The sequence below is a fragment of the Plodia interpunctella genome, chromosome 12 (genome assembly GCF_027563975.2).
Source record: "Plodia interpunctella isolate USDA-ARS_2022_Savannah chromosome 12, ilPloInte3.2, whole genome shotgun sequence".
In the NCBI taxonomy this organism is placed as follows: domain Eukaryota; kingdom Metazoa; phylum Arthropoda; class Insecta; order Lepidoptera; family Pyralidae; genus Plodia; species Plodia interpunctella.
In genome coordinates this window covers 7,979,740-7,992,558 of record NC_071305.1, presented here as the reverse complement: position 1 = coordinate 7,992,558, position 12,819 = coordinate 7,979,740, and the positions used below count along the sequence as shown (strand labels likewise).

Sequence of the window (12,819 nt, the reverse complement as noted above, 5' to 3'; positions counted from 1 at the left end):
TACAAGAATATAAAAGCCAAAATGACAAATCTGCGTGGAGCTTTCATCGCTTTCAGTTGCGTGTTCAAATTAGCGACCTTCGGATTACGTTAATGTCCCGTCACGCGGTGGATGTCGCCGACCGGTACATCAATGTTTGCATAAATTATCTGACGTCGTCGAGGAAATATATTTGCAAATCGTTTGTGCAATAGGGCTGGTTGTCTTAATAAATAAATTATACAGGGATAAATCACACAGATTGAGTTGGCCCCAAAGTAAGTTCGAAACTTGAGAACCGTTGAGATGTTGTTGGAGTCCTATGGGACTCCCACACACAAGATCTCAACGATTCTATAACATATACATATACATACTAGCTGTAAATCAAGCTAGCTCAAATGAAAATTATGAAAAAGTTTTCTTCGGATTTGTTTAACAGTTTTTTCTTTGTATTAAAATGGGATTGGGATAATTGAATTAAAATATCCATAGCGCATTAACATATACATACATAAATATATAGGTAAACATCCAAGACCCAGATCTATCCGAAAAATATCATTTTCCATCTTGACCTGACCTGATTGTTAGTAAACAGTAACTACTATAATTTCTTTCGTTCTTATCGAGTGTGTGTTCCCATTTCTGATTTGAAGTTTCAAACAACTGCGTCGCAACGGAACACGGATGAGCAAAGGGAACATTGGGAACTGTGAACACGCTCTTATTGTTAATTATTCAAGACACCTAAAAACCACATACCGCCATCTAGTGGCAAGTAGTCGCAATACATGCACACTAGTAAACTAATTAAGTCAACCAGTATGTAGATTTCCGCACTATGTTTTTCCTCACCGGAAGCAAGCCACAGTATGGACATACACATGTCTGAAATTAATAAATATTCCAAAAAAAAATGCTGAACTAGTCATGAGTAAAAACCCTACAACAATTAACCCCTTTTGATTTTTTCTATTGTCATCTCTAAATTGCATGAATATTACAATAACGCTACTGCAGTCATATGGAGTAACATGTATTGAATGAATTAGTTATAACTGCGTATTCAAGCAAAAGTGCACCGTATGCAGCGATGATTTCGTAGCAAGTTCTACGACTACAGAATCTCTACGAAAATATGCTACACAGTGTCTACGACGCGTCGTAGGTGAAATTGTAGCAAGTGCTACGAAAAAATAAAATTCTTAAAACTGATGGGGGAAACTCTCTTAAATCTGAGTGTTTTCGATTCGATTTCTTCCTTAGTCATGGAGCCTCGGAGCCTAGGGTCCGCTAGATAATGCATAGATATAATAATAAATGGAAATTTATCAACCCTGTTACAACAACATGAACATTGAAATATAACTAGATAAACATAGACATTTTGTTAGATAAAATCATGACATTTCTAAAAATAGGAAATAACATTATTCTGCCTCGTAATATAGAATTATAAAGATGTTTATTGAAAGACCTGAATATCTGAGGTTGTACTGATTTTATTCTTATTCTTACTAATTATACGCAAAAACTATTTCTGCGCAGCAAGTTTACCCAAAATAATCTACAATGATCTTAAAAAACATTATAATGAAAATGTTTGTAAGTTTGTGTGTAATTTTCGGAAACACTCAACCGATTTCCTAAGTTTTTTCACCAGTAGGAAGCTACATTATTCCTGATTCCTGAGTGATATAGGGTTTTTATTCTCATATTTCTATGAAAGCGAAGCCCGGCGATACGGGTAGTCATTTAGTTACAGAACATACTGTTATTACGAAATAATTGTACAGTAATATTTTCTTCCAATAAAAAGTATTCAAATAATTAAAATTCATACAAAAATCAAGTCTGGAGACTAATTCTTGAAGAGAAATTATAAAATATAATAGGTAAGTGTGTGAATTTCATCTGAATTATGAAATTTGCCGGTGGGATTAGTTCTGAATTTTCAAAACAAACGTAAGGATTTCAGTGAAATTCAGTATTCAAATAATTAAAATCCATACAAAAATCAAGTCCTGAGACTAATTCTTGAAGAGTAATTATAAAATATAATAGGTAAGTGTGTGAATTTCATCTGAATTATGAAATTTGCGGGTGGGATTAGTTCTGAATTTTCAAAACAAACGTAAGGATTTCATTGAAATTCGGCTGTAACTGTAAATTTTTCCATAAATTCCGGGACACACCTGCGTCCCGTAGGATCGATAGGCGGGGTCGGCCCGCATTGGTTAAGGGACGTGGGCGGGACGAGATGGGACGCAGGTGGTAGATGAGGTGTAAGGGCTGGATCACATGTAAAACGTTATGATTATTATTTTCTAACTTATATATATCTTGACCTCGTGTCATTAACTATGTCTTACGAATTTACCTTGGAGCTAGCTCCATCAGTGTGATTTATCCTAGTATATTTATTTATTTATTTTTTATTCCAAATTTCCTGCGATAGCAACTGAAAAACTGTGATAGCGTAACATACAGACATTCTTTCATCTACATAATATTAGTAAGATGAAGAGGTTTTATGAATTTGTTTAGTATAAGACATTTATTTCTATCAAACTAGCGGCGCGCCCCGGCTTTGTTCTGGTAAAACCATAATAAATTATACATCTAATCATACATAGAAACAGACAGACAGCGAGACAAAGTAAAATTTGTGGGAACTCAAATATTCTATAATGATATTTGTGATAAAGATATAATTATATATTAAGACATTACAAGAAGTAATATGTGCTTCGTATCAGTCGATTTACATTTTATTTGTGTATACTTATACCTTAAAACACATTTTAAGCTTTGAACATTTTTTAAAACGTCAGTAACATTAAATAAAAAAGGTTCGTAAGTCCCGTTAATGTGTATATTTAGTTAAAATGTAATATTTTTATATCTGTGAGTTAAAACCGTACATTTCTCAAAGAAACTTCTTTTTTTAAATTCCTCCTTTTACTAAAGTCGTGTAAAAAGTACTCAGTGTGTTCCTGGAATGCAAATAAAGCACCGCCCCTGCCGGTCCATCCCCCGCCCCCGAGATATAAACGGAGGGATGCTGCCGTCTCATCTCAGTGCTGAGAGGACCTGTGTGAGACTAGTACAGTGGGATAGTGGACTATGAGTCTGGATTGTGAGGAGTGTGGTGTCATTGTGGAATACTCATCTTAAGGGTGAGTATTTGTGTTTATATTATAATTATAGTTTGTTTGTAATATCTTAATCAATACTAATATTAAATGCAAAAGTCTGTCTGTTCCGCATTCACGCTAAACCGCTGGACAAATTTTAATAAAATTTTGTGTGTATGTAGTTAAAGGAAACCGTTCAAATATAGGGCTAACTTTTTTCAAAATGACCCCAAATGACCTGAATAGGGGCGTGAAAGTTTGTATGAAAATAATGTTTGTTTAAAATTCACGCAGGCGAAGTCGCGGGCAAAAGCTAATTGAACATAAATGTATAAAAACCACATGATTACATAGGAAATAATTCACAATGGCGGACTTATCCCTGGAACGGATCTTATCATTATTTAAGACGAAAGATTATAAAGTATTATTCACTATTGCTCTTTGGCAAAAGTTAAATAATTTTTCTTTAAAATTATACAAAATTGGTATAATAAAAGACTTGCATATATTGTTTTTTGAAGCGGCGTATGATTCGCGCCCTGAGATAAACGCTGCTGTTAGGTGAAAGTTTCATTCCTAAAGAAGGTTGACTTTAGGCTGTCGGCCAGTTGTAAAGTCATAGATTTGAGTTTTTCCATCACAAGCACATGTCCCTGCCTTTTTTTTTTCTTTTTGGTTGTCCCAGTCGAATCTACAAAATTAAATGGTTATTTGTTTGAATGAACTCCGGACTCGAGGCGTATTGCACTCGGAAATGCGACTGAGTAATTACTTTATTATAATAAAGAAATGAAATATTACATTCATGATTCATGTCCATATTCATTTATGAATAAACATTGATAACGAAAGACAATAGTAAATCAAACTATCTTATCAAAATTTTCTCTAAAAAATTATATTGGTCAAAAGTTATTGTTTTAAAATTTTTGCCTATAAAGTTATACAGAAACATGATTTTACCCATTTAATATCACGAAATTCTATATAGGTAGTTAATTGGCCATAAAAATTAGCTAATTAGCTAATGTCCTGCGACGTTCGCAAAAAAACACGAAACTGAAAACTGATGCGTGGCTCTTTGTGGTCAAATAATAATCAAATGTAATTTACTACCTTCACAGTCCCTCGTGGTTATAGTTTTTCACACATATTCCAAATTACCGATTATTACGAACTATTCAGCAATAAAAGTAACAAATGTTTTATCGAATAGCCGGCCCGAATCGATTCAAGCTTGATTCGATTATGAAGGGTTGAGGGGTTAAGAATAAATACGGATTTATTATCCCCTAAAGAGCCAGCTTAGAGTGAGGTGTGAACGCGTGCTGTATTATTTATCAAAGCTGCCCTATGTTTGCGGCCGGTGAATTTTATTTGGTTGGTGCCGAATAAACAAGGTGATGTAAGGGTTAAGATAACATTAAGGAGTACTTCTGCAATTTAGATATAACGGTATTGCTATCTCTGTTCGGTCTAATAGTTAACTTGTTAATAAGATTGAGTTCACTTTAGGTTTGTATTTTTTTGTAACTTTGCATACTTAATAAAGTTTTACATAGATATTTTTTTCTTTTTAATTTGTTTTATACTAGCGGCCCGGCTTTTCTCGGATAAAATATAACAAATTATACACCTAAACCTTCCTCAGAAATAACACTACCAATTGGTGAAAACCGTATGAAAATCCGTGCAGTAGTTTTTGAGTTTATCGCGAATAGACAGATAGGCGCGACAGAAGACTTTGTTTTATAATGGTTTTATTTTATTTATTTTAATGTGTAACAATAACTTTAATGCAATAAGAAAACACATAAAGACAATGCAGACGTAGTGATGGTTACGGCGCACTTATCGCATGAAGTCTCTTCCAAACAATCAGTAGGATAAATACCTAATACAATAAGAAAAGTAAAACGATCGATAGTATTTTATCTAAATATGAATAAATCACATTAACACAAATACTTTATGTTCATAAATTCATCAAATCAGGAATTCATTCAACTCTCGGTATTATAAATAATAGAGGACCTAACACGCTAACCTGGGGTACCCTGTACACCATTAGATGTCATATGTCAGATACATAGCAATTTTTTGTTTTTTATTTAATATATATTTTTTTGACGTTATTCAAAATAAATCATAAGATCAAAGGTTAGAACAATGGAACCTACAGCGGTCATGGTCATTGTCAAATTTAAAGGCAAGACTCTTTTCGGGAGAATCAAACTTAATTTTTATATTAGATCCTTACATATGAAATTGGCATTTTGTTGTACACTTTAATCTCAAATTTCTCGTCTTTGGTTAGGAATTCCAAATTCAAATTTATACAGCTATTTACACATTTTCTTTTTACATGTTCTTACTTTGATTAAATAAATATATTATATTAAAAAATATTCGACTTTTTGCTCCTCCTATACCAAACGCCAATTTCATATGTAAGGACCTAATATATGAATTTAATTTTAGATCTAAAATGAAGAGCTGGCTGGAAAGCAGTATGGAGGATGCCTCATTACCCTGCATGCTGGGTGAAGGCAGGGAGGCCTTGCTACCCATCACTGGGAGGGAAAACTTGGCGCCAAGAAAAAGGTGCTAGTTAGTTTTAATTTCTTTGTCCAGAAACTGGGTGCTTATTTATGGCCAATTATGGGTAGTATAAATAGCAGTCCTTGAGAATAAGGCTTACTCAAAGACATATTTAATATAGTAGCTTCCCATTAATAGAGACACTGAGAAAAGTACCGATAATGGTGTCTTCAATAAGAACGCTTTTACGAGTATATTGTTCTTATGTAACTGGTAGTATCCAGAGATTTCCATTCAATAAAAGTGATAAATAATTCTCTTAACGGAAAATAACACTACTACTTACTTACTCCGAAAATAAGTTAGTTCTAATATTAACTGATGATAATAACGCAGGTAAAATCTAATAATTAATATATTTTTTTCAGGGAACGAAACTTGGAACCATGTGCACTATCAGAAGAGGCGTACCTCTCAAGCGGCGCAGGGTCGCCATGTGCAGGTCTCTCCCGAGAAGAACGGAGGAGACGGCGCAGGGCGACCCTCAAATACAGAACGGCTCATGCGACGAGGGAACGAATCCGTGTGGAGGCATTTAACGCTGCTTTCGCTTCTCTACGAAGACTGCTGCCAACTTTACCACCAGATAAGAAACTGTCCAAAATTGAAATATTACGGTTGGCTATATGTTACATTGCATATTTGAATCATGTTTTGGACGCATAGGTTCGTTATCTTGAACAATATATATTTTTAAAGCATCCAGCCATTATTGTAAAAAAGGTAAATTACAATGGAAATTCCTGGACGTGTGCATGTCCTTGGTATATTATGTTAATTGCGTCGCAAATCGTGCATGCCATAAAGTGATCTTAATTACTGTTATTGTCGTTAATGGTCGTTAAGAATGTGAATGATAGTAGAATGAATCATTTTAAAGTTTATAAATTATAATTTATAGACTTCACACATTCACATTTCAGCGTGATACGACACATGTATGCTGTAAATAATGCTTAGTATCTTTATACTATTTGTTAATGATCTCATTAATCTAGTCATTTTCCTTACTCAATTGGTTAATACCAATTGAATTTAAGAAGTTTATATCAGAAAGTCTTTCTATATGTTCTGTGAAAGTACTTGATTGTCACTAGTGAATGCTAGTAATTACTTCCTTCTTAATTACTAGTAAGTAAGACTCTAAATGTGTAGCGTACCGTGAAATTTTAAAATTAAATTTGCGAAGTACATACCCACTTATGGGTATACACTCCTTATCCCAGTTTAATTATATAATATGTATCCTAATCCTAACTAATATTATAAATGCGAAAGTAAGTTTGTTTGTTACCTCTTCACGTTCTATCTACTCGACCAATCTTCTTGTAATTTTGCATACATGTAGTTTGAAGTATGGACATAAAGTACCTTTCATCCTGGAAAATTAATGCGGGCGAAGCCGCGGGGATTATGACATATATTTAAGAAGAAGAAAAAAATCTCTAAATCAATGTCTTCCTTTATTTCAAACTAAGTAAGTACTTATATTGTACGAATGTCAATCATTGTTTTGTCTATTAATGGGAAGCTACTATATTAATATGTCTTTGAGTAAGCCTTCTTCTCAAGGACTACTGAAAATAACTGTTAAAAATAAAAAAGCAGATAGGTACTGGAGTTGCGACTTTAATTATATTTTTCCTTACAAATATTTTACATTCTAAAATAAGTAAAAGATTTAAATAGCTTAATTAGTTTGTAGATATTTTTATCTCCTTCCATTGCTTAGTCAATCAAATTTCACAATCGATTTTAAAAATAAACAAATCAATCGGTGTATAAATAATATACCTATACACTAGAGGACAGATAAACCTGACCCCCACCTAAGTAACTTACTACCACAGGCGGTCAAGTTTATCTGCCTCTGACTGTATATGACTATTTCTTCAACACCAATAAGTCTTTCATAAAAGGTATTGATGAAAAAGAAGTAGTTATTGATTTACATAATGAAACTAAGCAAGATCTGGTTCAGGCAGAAGCAGTCGGGAACCGCTTATAAATGAACTGAGTCGTTTCCATAATAAAGCTACATATGTCAAAAAATAACATTTATCCACTCCCATACATATTGGATGAACAACTGTTCGAAATTGGTAAGCAGAGTCAAAATATGTTCTTATTTTACAAATTTATTTTGAAAGATTTACGATGTAATTAAAATTTGGCCGGTGTTCATCAGCCTGGATATAGTCAACTGCACTTTTTGATTTCTTTTCCGTGGTAATATTTATTAGTTATAGGTACATTGTCATAGTTTCATTAAGTATATACTTATCTCTATCAGCCGTTAATCACTGATAATTTAGAAGTTGGGAAATATTCAGCAGACATTACAAAAAAAATCAGATAACATACTTTGGGCGACAATAAATCGTATTTAATATTAACTGTATTAAATAGTCTATTTTGTAATCCATCATCCCCAAAAATATTTAAATTAACTTGCATTTCTAACTTCTTTAGGCTTACTTTCCTTATCACTGCCCAAATCGTTAAGAAAACTCAGCAACACTGGGAAAAAGACCATACCGTGAAGGAATCCTAGCAAAACAATACTGAAAAACATCCTAAAGAAGAATACTTCAATTATTTCAGTATACGAAAACGCCAAAACAATAATAGGTATGTTCGTAAAAGTTATACCTGTAATAACCGTGGCGCCTACTTTCTTGATGGCGTCTTCTACTCTCTCATGCCTAGGAGCCTTACTGGTAGCAAAAGCATAAGCGACGTGACTGCAGAACTCCACAGCAATACCAATAGCCACAATCAAGTTAACGCACGATACAGCATTCAAAGGGATGTTCCATATGTACATGACACCCATCAAATCGACCACGACCATCACAGAGGTTAATATCACAGCGAAAGAAGTCAACAGATTGAAACCTGATGCTAGAAGGTTAAAGACAAACGCACCCAAAATACAGTAGGCGAGAGACGACAGCGTATCAGTCCACATAGTTAGATATTGCTCGAAATAAACGTAAAAAACGGAATATGCGAATACTTCTACCTCCATGCCAGTATTATCATATATAGCTTTAGATATATTATTACTAATCTCATATCCATATTTTACGGCCGAGATATAATCGTTCGATGTTCGCAAATTGGTATGATAGGCCATAAAATTGCTGTCGTGTATTTGAGCTCGCCCTTCTGAATCTAAAACGTAAATGACGTTAGCGGAATAACTTGCAAGGCCGCCTTTATTACATATATCAGTAGGAGCATCTTGTAAAAAGAACGGTATGTAGGTCTCGAAGGCTTCTCCTGCTGGTCTCAAGCCATTAGCCCATTCATTTCTCTCTATAGTGCAATACGCACATTCAGGAGCATTGTCTACACTCGAACAGAATCCGCCAGATGTTGTATTGTATTTACAACAAGACCCGGGAAGAGAAGTCCAGTCAAAAAAGTCATCCAACCAAGAATTAGAGCTTCTAGATATATAGGTTACATCACTATGTTGTGAAGCTAAGAATATTTGCGTTGTAAGAGAATCATTGTTACACAGTTGACCTCCGCATACCGTGTTCTGGTGATAAACGTTACTAAAATTCAAACCACTTTTAAGTACAAAGTATACAGGGGGACCGAGATGCATAAGTTCATTGACAGCTTGCAGATAACTATACACGTAAGAGTCAGTTGGCAAAGCCATCTCTTGATCTAAACCAACTTCTATTTTGGGAGCTAAAATCATACTAACAAACAATACGATCAAAAAAAATGTACCTACAATCAATTTCACTCGCCATTTTAAAAGAATTTTTGTATATGGTTCCATAAGTCTTTGAGTTATACCTTGGTGGGGCGTATCAGAATTTAATGGATCGTCGTCATTTAAAACTTTCTTTTGAATAAAACAAAATATATCTAATCGGTTTTGACGCACTCTTTTATAATCAAGAGATAAAATGGCCACAACTGTAGTTATTTGGAATACAAACAAGAAAGCTAGCGACAGAGTAGCAAACATTGCAAATGTAACAACAGCCGGGAAATTTGCTAAAATTCCGATTCCAAAACATGTAACCTGCGTCACGGACGATGCAAACATAGACGGCCCTACTTCACCCAACATTTTTGAGAAAACAAATTTTCTCCGTTTTTCAAAGGTAAAACTTTCATTATAGTCGCTATAACTTTTTAGATTGTTATCGATATTATACAATGTGTTTACCATTAAAAATACATTATCGATACCAACAGATAACACGAAAAATGGGATGACGTTGATAGCAAGAAGTGTTAATGCAACGTTCGTATATCCCATTACACCCATGGCACAAAAAATTGCAACGAGCACCACTAAAATACTACCCAAAGCAACTATCACTTTGCTGTCAATTAACCAAGTCTTACATTGTCTGATGTTACCTAAAGCAAGGGTTACATAAATGAACATAATTACGTAGCTTATGGCAATAGGTACTGCCTCTGCAACTGATACGCGTCTAATTTCATCCTCGATTGATCTTTCAGCACCATAAGAAACTTGTATGTCTGGATTATTGGCTGAATAATTATGCATTAAATCTAAAAACTTGTCTTCCCATTGCAAAACCGGAAGTAGATTTTCTTCGAGGAGATGATTAGCGATTGGGAAGTTTAACAGCAATGTATCTGCTAATAAAATATTATCATCATATCCACCAAACGAAAGTTCTGGCTCTGAACCACCGCCCCAGCTAGATAGACAATTTAAAGCATAATGGTTGTTTATACAATTTTGAATAGTGTTTAGATAAGTGTTGTTGTTTATATTGTGTCTATCACTACCTAAATATAAAGCTGCGGACATCATCACACACTCTTCAAGATTTTCCACTCCACCTCTCATTCTAAGTGGAGCGTAACAAACTTGTTCCAATTTGACACCGTCGTTATCTCTATTTATATCAATAATAGCATCTTCAAGTGCAACTAACTTTTGAATATTTTCTATTCGAAAAGCAGGTCCATATGTCACATTGTTTACAACGAATGGATCACCATCAAAACGTAAAAATACCTGAGAAGCGCGATAAAAGGGTCCGAATCGCGAATTGAAGTAATCTAATTCCTGACGACTGCGGGACTCTGGCGCTGACCATAGCTCTATTGGGTTGGACGTCAAATTGAGACTAAGTGCACCAAACAGCATGGAGAACGCAAACCAAGACGTTACCATTATGACTAATACAGCATTATTAGACACAAATTCTCCAATGAACGCGAAAATAGCCTGGAAAACTTTTATAAACTTATTGTCCTCTCGTACACTTTTAGTTTGCTTTTCTATTGGTTTTTGTCTTAAAGTCATTATAACGAAAAATGTGAAGCATACTATAGAGAAAGATAAAGCTACACCAAATGCAGCACAGTTCATATTGAGAACCATGCAAGGTTCGGGCACTATAGGTCTAGTCCCGGCAGGACACACCGGAGCGCAGTCAACGCAACTGCAAGGAAGTTCACCTTCAAATGTTTCATTACATGGAAGAGCAACAGCATTCATAGAATTTTCTGGCGTTGTAGTTTTTATGAAGTTGACTTGAACAGGTGTTAAGGGATTGTTATCAAAATCTCCTGAGAACCCGAACCAAGCTTCAGCGTCACAAACTGGAGCATTACCGCACATGATGTTGATGGCTGGTAAACCAGTCTGAGGGACCACCACGCCGGCGCAGGAACTATGAGCTCCTAACATGAAGTCTTCGTGGACTCTGTAGTCAATTTCATTAACGTACGGTATGCCGTCGGTCGTGTTCTCCACGTGAACGTCAACGAAGCGACTCTGATCTGGAGAGCAGTTCATCTCGCAGATTTGTCTGATGAAGTTCCTGGCGCAGGTCGGACAACGTCCCAGTACTCCGTCGGCCAACATGATGCTGTTTGACATAGTTCTTAGCTGATCCGCATCACAGCACGTAACTATGTCTTCGTACGGTTTCATGTTTCCGTCTTCATCGTAGACTAGACTTGGACACCTGCGAGCAAGAATATCGACTATTTCTTCTCTTTCTTCTTCAACCACGTCTAGAGGTAACGACGGAGCTTCTATATTGTATGCAGGACAAGGTTTATTGAAACCTCCTACGTTAACGCAGTCTCCACGCATCACACATGCTGCTTGCACATTGCTCGAGAGCCACAGTATAAAAAACGTAACAACTACACTTAACTGCATTTTGAGGTCTGTATTTTTTGCACTATGAATTTCATAAACTGATCATGGTTTTGATTGTGTACGCGCGCTGCAGTTGACGATCTAAAAGTGAAATAATGACGATTAGAAACGAATCAATGTGATATCATTTTGTAGATTAACACCTGCAAGATATGACTTTTAATGCGTGATTACATATTTTCTATTTTATCCTTAATTACACGATTCACTAGGTACAGGTTACCTTAGTTAATTTTTCCTTCAGGTGTTTTATAATCTTTACAAAGATTACTAAGATAGATAGCTACGGACTAGGAGACCCGGGTGTTTCATGATTCTGCAAAACAATTTTAAATATTTTGAATATTTTTTGTAAGCAAATGGAAGTTAAATCTTCATGATATTAATAATTAAGAAAGCGAACATCTAACTTGTTCCTATAATATTTATTTAAGTATTTAAACTAACTAACTCAGTTTGTATTATTTTTTACTATGAAATAAAATTTTACTTAAGTTTAACTTTACAAGTTTTAATGGAATGGAACCCTTTTGGAAAGGTAACCGCACTAAACGCTTAGCTTTCCAAGAGGGTTCCATCTCCTAAATAGTTCGGAGAGAGTTTATTGTACATTTTGTAATGAAAATCAAATATGGTGTATATTTGATTCTATGGATAGGAATATGCTAAGAAAAAGAAAAAATCCTTGCTGGTCACAAGATCGAAATAAAATTAGAGCTCGTGTGAGCAGGTGTGGCTCCTCCAGGCCTCCCTCGGGAGCTCAGCTGCGCCGCTCCCGACCCCATACATTTGTTATGAGCCAATAATCTTCAACACCGAATGTATTGAGAATTATTCAGGAGGTGACATAAAACTGATTTTACAACACTTTCATATTCTTAGATAATCCTAGCATTATACCATTAATAG

At 35.0% G+C, this 12,819-nt stretch overlaps 2 protein-coding genes across 2 annotated transcripts; one reads left to right on the top strand and one right to left on the bottom strand.

Annotated features, from left to right (window-relative positions):
• The first annotated feature begins 3,074 nt into the window (after positions 1-3,074).
• Positions 3,075-7,414, top strand: HLH4C (Helix loop helix protein 4C). Its single transcript, XM_053752367.1, has 3 exons — positions 3,075-3,161; positions 5,604-5,726; positions 6,092-7,414. Exons 2-3 carry the CDS (start codon positions 5,611-5,613, stop codon positions 6,387-6,389), a joined length of 414 nt encoding a protein of 137 aa, XP_053608342.1. The 5' UTR covers positions 3,075-3,161; positions 5,604-5,610; the 3' UTR covers positions 6,390-7,414.
• Positions 7,337-12,014, bottom strand: LOC128674071 (NPC intracellular cholesterol transporter 1 homolog 1b-like). The gene has a single exon (XM_053752365.2). It carries the CDS (start codon positions 11,908-11,910, stop codon positions 8,170-8,172), a length of 3,741 nt encoding a protein of 1,246 aa, XP_053608340.1. The 5' UTR covers positions 11,911-12,014; the 3' UTR covers positions 7,337-8,169.
• Between the last annotated feature and the right edge of the window lie 805 nt (positions 12,015-12,819).

Coding starts and splice junctions, on each gene's coding strand:
- HLH4C (XM_053752367.1), top strand. CDS start 5,611: ATGAAGAGCTGGCTGGAAAGCAGTATGGAGGATGCCTCATTACCCTGC. Junction 5,727..6,091: donor AACTTGGCGCCAAGAAAAAG/GTGCTAGTTAGT, acceptor TATTTTTTTCAG/GGAACGAAACTTGGAACCAT.
- LOC128674071 (XM_053752365.2), bottom strand. CDS start 11,910: ATGCAGTTAAGTGTAGTTGTTACGTTTTTTATACTGTGGCTCTCGAGC.